At 47.6% G+C, this 9,345-nt stretch overlaps 1 protein-coding gene across 1 annotated transcript in view; it reads left to right on the top strand.

The window, feature by feature from the left end:
* LOC133114884 (ABI gene family member 3-like) overlaps positions 1 to 6,375 on the top strand; it is a 19,712-nt gene extending 13,337 nt beyond the window's left edge. The window contains exons 5-11 of the mRNA XM_061224570.1: positions 77 to 172; positions 920 to 1,206; positions 2,282 to 2,395; positions 2,823 to 2,960; positions 3,655 to 3,750; positions 4,010 to 4,132; positions 4,782 to 6,375. Of these exons, the coding sequence (XP_061080554.1) occupies positions 77 to 172; positions 920 to 1,206; positions 2,282 to 2,395; positions 2,823 to 2,960; positions 3,655 to 3,750; positions 4,010 to 4,132; positions 4,782 to 4,942 (1,015 nt within the window). The 3' untranslated portion in view covers positions 4,943 to 6,375. The remainder of the gene's footprint in view (positions 1 to 76; positions 173 to 919; positions 1,207 to 2,281; positions 2,396 to 2,822; positions 2,961 to 3,654; positions 3,751 to 4,009; positions 4,133 to 4,781) is intronic.
* The last annotated feature ends 2,970 nt before the right edge of the window (positions 6,376 to 9,345 follow it).

Genomic DNA, 9,345 nt, shown 5'->3' with positions numbered 1-9,345 from the left:
GTGTGTGTGTGTGATTGTGTGTGTGTGTGTGTGTGTGTGTGTGTGTGTGTGTGTGTGTGTGTGTGTGTGTCTACAGGCGCAGTGCTCGCTCAGTAGAGCCCGTTGCCTGCCCCACGGCCCCCACCCTGTCTCGGGGCGTGTCCAGCTCCTCCCTCAGTGATCGCTCCCTGGGGTAAGCCCCTCCCACCCTGCCCGTGGACTCTTTAGTTAAATACAGTTTTCTACAGGTGATTTCAACTCATTTTAACTAAAGAGTTTAACTAAGACTTTCATAGATTGTTAACTTACAGACGTACTATAGGCCTCTACACTGTAGTATTTCACATTAAACTCACCCTAGATAATATATATGGGTCAGTAGCAGTGTGAGTCAGTGGCAGTGTGAGTCAGTAGCAGTGGGGTCAGTAGCAGTGTGGGTCAGTAGCAGTGTGGTCAGTAGCAGTGTGAGTCAGTAGCAGTGTGAGTCAGTAGCAGTGGGGTCAGTAGCAGTGTGGGTCAGTAGCAGTGTGGGTCAGTAGCAGTGTGGTCAGTAGCAGTGTGGGTCAGTGGCAGTGTGAGTCAGTAGCAGTGGGGTCAGTAGCAGTGTGGGTCAGTAGCAGTGTGGGTCAGTAGCAGTGTGGTCAGTAGCAGTGTGAGTCAGTAGCAGTGGGGTCAGTAGCAGTGGGGTCAGTAGCAGTGTGGGTCAGTGGCAGTGTGGTCAGTAGCAGTGGGGTCAGTAGCAGTGGGGTCAGTAGCAGTGTGGGTCAGTGGCAGTGTGGTCAGTAGCAGTGTGGTCAGTAGCAGTGTGGGTCAGTGGCAGTGTGGTCAGTAGCAGTGGGGTCAGTAGCAGTGTGGGTCAGTAGCAGTGTGGTCAGTAGCAGTGTGGTCAGTAGCAGTGTGGTCAGTAGCAGTGTGGGTCAGTAATGGGCTCGTCTCTCAGGTCCAGTTTTGGGAAAGCAGTAGCAGCACCGGTGGCTCCGCCTGTGGTGCCGAACTGGACCGGGCCGGACGTGGCCCCGCCCCCGACGGACGACACCCCCCCTCCCCCCCCACCCCCCCCACCCCCGCCGGCCCCGATGGACACCAACGTGCCCCCCCCTCCCCCACCCCCGCCCCCCGCACCGGCATCCCTGGACATCCCCCCTCCCCCCCCTCCACCCCCCCTTGCAGCCAGCACCCCGAGCCTGTCTGTCCCCCCCCCTCCACCCGCACCCCCCCTGGAAACTGGTGAGTCCGTTACTACGGTTACTTATATCCTGTAATGCCAGTGACCCCCCCTTCAATAAATATACATACGGCCTGTAGTGTAGTGGTTAAGGTACATGATTGAGATACGCAAGGTCAGTGGTTCTAATCCCGGTGTGGCCACAATGAGATCCACACAGCCGCTGGGCCCTTGAGCAAGGCCCTTAACCCTGCATTGCTCCAGGGGAGAATTGTCTCCTGCTTAGTCTAATCAACTGTACGCCGCTCTGGATAAGAGCGTCTGCCAAATGCCATTAATGTAATGTAATGTATACAGTAAATATTAGTCTTGGGGTCTACTGTGGCCGAGAGTAGACCTTCTCCACTGTAAACATCCCGGCAAAATGGAAAATACTGGACTGAACGACTTATACAAGCAGCAAAACCACAGCCAGACCAGCCCCCTCCGGCGGGGAAATCATCACCAAAAACACTGTCACAGAATTAACGTTAATTAATCCGGAGTTTGTTATTAAAAGGTAACAATGGATTAAACGTCACGCCAGCTTTGCATGATTAGAAGGAGCTCCTCTGCATGCTGTTTGGTTTCTCAGTCATGTGGGGAGAGGAGATTAATTTGTGTTTCCAGCAGCTGGCCAGATGGGGTTTCTGAAATGAAAGAGAAAACATCTCAGTGATAAAATGCTTTCTGCCCCCCCAACCGCCAGACCAATTCAGTTATATTTCTATAGCGCCTTTTACAGAAGACTGTCACAAACACACTTTACAGAGTGACAGAAGAACAAACGCCAGACCTGATCCCCCAAAAAAACACAATGAGTTAACTCCCCAGTGAGGTAAAAAAACTCCCCAGCGAGGTAAAAAAACGAACAGTGGTGAGAAAATGTTTTCATGAGGAGGAACGCAGCTATGGGGGGGTCCTCTGCTGGCTGGCCAGGTGTAATGGTAGATGGCTTAGTTTTACAATGAAATAATAATAATTTAGATGGATATAACAGAAACGTGCTAAGGAATCCATTATAACAAATGAAATGGGTTGTGCAGGTTACAGTTAGGTAGAGTATTAATATCAGATGTCCCTTTACTGGTTTTTCAGTGGCTGAGGAGAACGGGCCCCCCCCTCCTGTATCAGAACAAGCTCCCCCCCCCCCGCCGGTGGGCGATGCCTTTGATCTTCCGGCCCCGCCCCCTCTACCTGGCGATATGTCCAGCTCAGGTACTAAGTGAGGTGACGGTGGACAAGCTGAACCAAGCTGAACCAAGCTGAACCAAGCTGAACCAAGCTGAACCCATGTCCGTGACACCACTGCTGGCCTCCACAGCTCACTGACTTCTGGGCGGGAATGTTTTGCTATGGGCTCTACTCTGTGTAATGCTGTATGTGGCTGGTTCGTTAGCGGGGGATGGTTTGCATGTTTCTGCTGGTTTGTTAGCGGGGGATGGTTTGCATGTTTGTGCTAGTTTGTTAGCGGGGGATGGTTTGCATGTTTGTTTGTGCTGGTTCGTTAGCGGGGGATGGTTTGCATGTTTGTGCCAGTTTGTTAGTGGGGGATGGTTTGCATGTTTGTGCTGGTTTGTTTGTGCTGGTTTGTTAGTGCTGGTTTGTGCTGGTTTGTGCTGACTCTCTCCCCCCTCAGGCTCGACGCTTCGCTCCAAACGCTCTCGGGGGCCGCGCCACCCCCCCCCCTCGCGCTCGGGGTCCCTCAGGGTCCGCCTGGGGCCCTCCACCCGCTCTCTGCACACTCTGTCCCTCTGCCTGCCCCCCTCCCACTCGCGTAAGCCCCCCCACCCCATCCCGCTAGCAGCCCCACCCATGACCCAACATCTTACTACTGGCATACCACACTGGAATGCTAACTTAAGGATGACCCAACATCATACTACTAGCATACCATACAGTAATGCTAACTTAAGGATGACCCAACATCTTACTACTAGCATACCATACAGTAATGCTAACTTAAGGATGACCCAACATCTTACTACTAGCATACTATACAGTAATGCTAACTTAAGGATGACCCAACATCTTACTACTGGCATACCATACAGTAATGCTAACTTAAGGATGACCCAACATCATACTACAGGCATACCATACAGTAATGCTAACTTCAGGATGACCCAACATCTTACTACTGGCATACCACACTGGAATGCTAACTTAAGGGTAGACCAGTACTCTATCTGTAAGGTCATTTTGATGAATCAGACCATGTAGTGCTTTAGTAACATGAGTACATTAAGAAAGCCCACACATCCAATGTAAAGATGGCGGTCATGCCCCACGCAGAATATCTAAACGTCAGTTGGTAATGTGACCGTATCATGGAACACCACTCTAACTGGGGTCTAACTGGTAGAAACACAGGTCAGTCTCCCATAAAGAGTCTCCACCCTCCTGTTTTCTGCTTCTATCCGCCGCGAGTGCTGTCAATCACCCGTGTCTCTCCTGTGGTCACCTGTCAGTCATGATTCCCCCGCCCCCTCCATACCCGCCTCCTCTAGCCCCATTGGCTACGCTGAGCGGTCTGTCCCGCCTCCCTGCACACCTGCAGCACCTGGGTGAGTACGCCCGCCGAGGAACGCTCCCTCCGCCCAACCCTCCGCCCCTCCGCCCAACCCTCCGCCCCTCCGCCCAACCCTCCGCCCCTCCGCCCAACCCTCCGCCCCTCTGCCCAACCCGCAACCCGCTAACCGTCCGCCACCGTGACGGCCGGCAGCCGACCGCCACACGCCCAGCGTCGCCACTCCTGCCAGAATGGAGAGGCTGACAGCAGCGGTCGCCATTTTGATTTTGTGTGTTCTATGTTCCACTCTGCAGACCTGGAGTTCCAGGCCCCGCCCCCTCCGCCTGATATGATGGGGGGCTTTGACGACTTCCTGGCCCCCCTGCCTCCCCCTGTGGACTACGATTCCAACGCCCCCCCCAACTATGAAGAGAAAGGTACAGCTTAGCCCAGCTCCCCCCAACTATAAACCCGACAGCCTAGCTGTGGCTGAGGTACATGACGGGGACCTGGCAGGTTGCTGGTTCAAGCCCCAGTGTAGCCACAGTAAGATCAGTGCAGCTGTTGGGCCCTTAACACATCGCTTTGGATAAAAGAGGCAGCTAAGTAACTTTTTATTTAAGATTATTTTTATTATTATTATATGTGTACCTAGTGCTCAACATTTAGATAGAAAACAAACTAGATAGTATCTTGCACCTTATCAAGCCCGGTCTTGAAAAGTTTCTGCCTCCACTACATGACCTGGCAAGCTTTTGCACAATGTTGCACTTTACTGTTTAATCAGGGAATAAAGACTTTCTGACTATTGAGTAAAAAGTAGTAGTATGCTAAGGAAAACCCCATGCTGGAGCCTCATGCAGTACATCGGCTGATTTGAAGACTTTCAGCAGATTTGTGATCAGCTCAGCGGAAACCTCCAGGGCCCCATTACCCCATTAACGACATTAATGAGTTAATAGCTAAATATAATAAAATAGTTATTGATTTAGTTTATTTTAAATATGGTGTAAAAACGTGAGTAGGTTGTTGTGAGGAATATTGGTACAGGTTGCCAGATTGGCATTGTTCTCTGCCTCTCCTCAGTGGTGGCGCTGTACAGCTACAACACTGGCAACCCCGGGGACCTGTCCTTCGAGAAAGGCGACATCATGTACGTGACGAAGAGGAACGCGGACGGCTGGTGTGAGGGGGTGCTGGGGGGGGTGGAGGGCTACTTCCCCGGGAACTACGTGGAGTCTGCCTAACTGCCTCTCCCCTCCCCTCCTCTCCACACCCCAACACCCCCACACCCCCACACCCCCAACACGGGTATTGTACAGGCGGTCAGAAAAATCAGACATAGGCCAAAAAAAATAAATAAATAAAAAATAAAAATAAAAAAAACACCACCTAGACCTGCAGTGTAAATGTGGCCTTAGTTTCCCCACCAGATCAGTCCCTTTGACTGCTTCTGTCTGACGTACAGCCTCTGATCTGTCCCTTTGACTGCTTCTGTGTGACGTACAGCCTCTGATGGCCTCTGAGGGCCTAACAGCAGAGCAACATCAAAGGGTTAACTCTTCCACAAGGGGTTAAATAGCCATGAAACAGGAAATTGTGAGTTACAGAACTGTAACATTCACACTCACTCACACTCACACACTCGCACACACATACATATATACACACACATACACACTTACAGAACTGTAACATACTTTGAAAATGGCATTCACTGTAAACGTGTCTTACCTGTAATGTGTCTTTCAATAACATTAGGGATACCAGCTAGTGGTCTGGGATTTTTTTGATTTGATAAATCACCAGTTGTTCACCTTGCAGTTAAACGTGAACCTAAGTAAGTTTTCTTCCCTAAAATGTTTTCATCATGTCTCTCAAGTTACCGTCTCGGGTGCCAGGAGCAGCACAGAGCAGAAGTGTACCACGGCTCAGACAGCAGGCCAATGTTTCACACGCTACAGGACATACGTTACATTAGTGGCATTTGGCAGACGCTCTTATCCAGAGCGACGTACAGTTGATTAGACTAAGCAGGAGACAATCCTCCCCTGGAGCAACGCTGGGTTAAGGGCCTTGCTCAAGGGCCCAACGGCTGTGCGGATCTTATTGTGGCTACACCGGGGATCGAACCACCGACCTTGTGTGTCCCAGTCATGTACCTTAACCACTAAGCTACAGGCAGCATTGACACAGCCAATCAGAGAAGACATTTCTGGTGAGAGCTGGTAGCCAATAGGAGTTTGTGTTGTTGCAATTTTATTAGGAATCTGCAACTATAGGGCCAGGATTAAAATGTAACATTTATACTGACTGTGCCATTTGGAAGCCACAAGTATTCTTAGAGATATAGAGAAATTTCAGGAAAAAGAGCGATAGGTCATATACTTTCTGTTTTTTTAATCTAAATTTTTATATTTTCGTAATTTTACATACTTGTGGCTAAACTAATATGTGCGTGAATTGAAATAAGGTACACTGAGACAAAGTAATATATGGAATTATAGAAATAAATAACGGGAATTCAGATGATAAATATTTATATACATACAGGAAATATATGTTTAGTAAAATGTGAATTTATAGTAAGGATGTAACATTTTCTACTATTGTGTGTAAGCTTTTATGCAAGGGTGATTTAATTGAAGCTTTTCAGTATTAAATATGACACTTATAAAAATGTGTGGATTGCATCTGTACAGGCACTTCTCCCATTTTTAAACCAATAATATTACAGCATGTGACACATCACTTCCTCCTTCACCTGCCCTCCAATCACAGGTGAGACAGGAACCTTCTCAGTGGAGGATTGTGGGTAAATCCCACAGCCAATCACAGTGATCTGTGACTTTTTTTGAGACAATTTGTTTGAGAATACATTATTAATAAATGATGAATTCAGTGTAAAAAATAATGATGATTTAAAAAAAATGTATCCATATAATATAATCCCTATAATCTCCTAACCTAGAATCTGGCGCTAAAACCTTCAGAGTAGCTCATAAAGCTAGCCGCAGAATGCCAGTAATCTGACACACGCAGTGTCTATGGTGCACCTTCTTTGTAAAGTCCTTATTTTGGCATTGGACACTCATTTCCGGCCTCTCCCGCCAGTCATAGCTGGGATGTCTATTGTCCTGAACTTTGAACCCTGGAGCCAGTGATGTCATGAATTCCGCACAGTTACGTGAGTGAACGGGATTGCCACAGAGTCTAAGGAAGTGGTGTCAAAATGCTTTTGGTTAAGAAGGTCCAACATGAATCTGACCCAATTATTGTCCTGCTTTAATACTTTCCTGCCTACTTACCTGCACGTTGACATACAGTATTTATGATATAGTTCATGTTAATGTTTTCAAGTCCAAATGCCTGTAGAAAATGGAATGACCAAGAACAGCAAAAATAAGTTCAACATAATATTGTGGTGTTTGTGTGTGTGTGTGTGTGTGTGTGTGTGTACGCATATGCAGTGCTGTGTATAATCATTTGGACAGTGGCACAATTTTGGCTATACTCTGTACTCCAGCACAATGGAACTGAAATAAAATCATGAATAATAGCTGGTAAAGCAGGCCATCAAGACCCTGAACAATCTAAATAAATAGATCAGAGACATATCCAAAACAAACCAACAAGTCATGAAAGACTTCTGGAGTGGATGACTGAAGAATACTTTCAACTGTCAAGAAAAAACATTTTTTAACGGCCTAACAGATCAAGCACACTCTAAAGGATGTAGGCATAGATGTGGATAACTACCATAAAGAGAAGAAAAGACCAGCAGAACCTCAGAAGACAAGATGCAAACCATTGATAAGCCTCAACAACAGAACAGAGCCAGGTTACGGTTTAAAAACAAAAGTACATACATTTTTTTAAATTAAATTGTTGAGTTCTGGAAGAAGGTGTTACAGGAAGATGAGATGACCTCACCCTGCAGCAAAGTGATGGAAAGAGAAAAGTGGAACTGCTTGTGATCCAAAGAATGAAATTAAACCTGTGAAGACTGTGCTGAAGACAAGGCAAAACCCCCTGAGAACAAACAGGAACTGAAGACTACAGGCCTGGCAGAGCATCACCAGGGAAGATACCCTGCGTGACGTAGAGCATCACCAGGGAAGATACCCAGCATGTAGTGATCATCACCAGGGAAGATACCCAGCATGTGCTGATGTAGATCATCAGCAGGGTAGATACCGAGCATGTGGTGATGATCACCAGGGAAGATACCCAGCGTGTGGTGATGATCACCAGGGAAGATACCCAGAGTGTGGTGATGATCACCAGGGAAGATACCCAGCATGTGCTGATGTAGATCATCAGCAGGGTAGATACCGAGCATGTGGTGATGATCACCAGGGAAGATACCCAGCGTGTGCTGATCTCAATGGATCGCAGACTTCAGTCTTCAAATGCTAAGGATACTAAAGTTCTAGTACTAAAAAACTTTTTAAAGGTAGTTAATGTGTCCCAATTACTTTCGTCCCCTAAAACAAAGAGACTGTAAATAAGAGCTGTGATATCAGCATGGATCACTGACTGCGGATGTAAATAGCCTTGAAGCTGACACCCACCACCACTTCATTTCAGATCTGATGTGCTGCATTGCCAAAGCAACACAAATGCGTGGCTTCCAAATACTTATGGAGTGTGTGAGTATGCATGTGTGTGGGTATGTGTGTGTGTGTGTGTGTGTGTGTGTATGCATGTGCGTGTGTGGGTACATTTGTGTGCGTTTCTATACAAATCCCTCTTTCCCAGCACTGACCTACTGGCCTATGTGAACGCGGGGACTGTGTCCTTAAGTGGGATGGAGTGGCCATAAAACTGCAATCATTTTTTCAACTCCCACAATAAAACGCTCTCCAGAGTGCAGATAACACTCGCTCACACACACTGTACACACACTCGCTCACACACAGCGTACACACACCGTACACACACTCGCTCACAAACACACTTCAGCGCATCGTTGCTCGAGCCCCGGCATCGCCTGCTCATCGGACATTCTGGAGCAGCCGAGGTAAGGAGCAGACATCTTCTCCTGTTTTAAGAACCATCAGGGTCTGCCTTTTCCATAATTCAGTTTCTATCTGCGTTCCTAGTAGTGTTGAGATATTGAGCTTCAAAGCTTTCACATCCTGACACAGGGAAGTTGTTCATAGATCAACATGACACCCTAAAAGTACTCTAAATGCATACTATCAAAACCCTATACATTACCCTATAAACATATTTATATGAATATAACTCTTCTTTGTGAAAATGTCAGTTACAAGCCTATAATTATAAAGTCACAAGTAGCAGTCTGTTGCCAAGTTACTGTAACTAGTGGGTACACATGGATCCTCGGGGCAGGATGAATCAGAAACTCTGTTTTGACCGACAGCCTAGTCAGGAATAACGCACTGCGGCCATGTAGACTAAGCACCGCGTCGCTGTTTGTGAAGAGAGCCGTCGTTCACATTATCTCTCATGTAGCAAGTGAGCAGGGCCAGTCAGCCATCGGAGGGTCAATTGTAACAGGCAGGGTTTCTCCTGGAGGTGCTCGGGGGGGTCGATTGTCACAGGCAATGTTTCTCCTGGAGGTGCTGAAGAGGAGTGGGGTCAGTACATGGAGGTGCTGATAACGTATTAATGTGTTAAATGT

This window comes from Conger conger, chromosome 16, assembly GCF_963514075.1.
Source record: "Conger conger chromosome 16, fConCon1.1, whole genome shotgun sequence".
NCBI lineage: Eukaryota > Metazoa > Chordata > Actinopteri > Anguilliformes > Congridae > Conger > Conger conger.
Note: the sequence above shows the minus strand (reverse complement) of the source record. Positions and strands in the feature narration are given on the sequence as shown.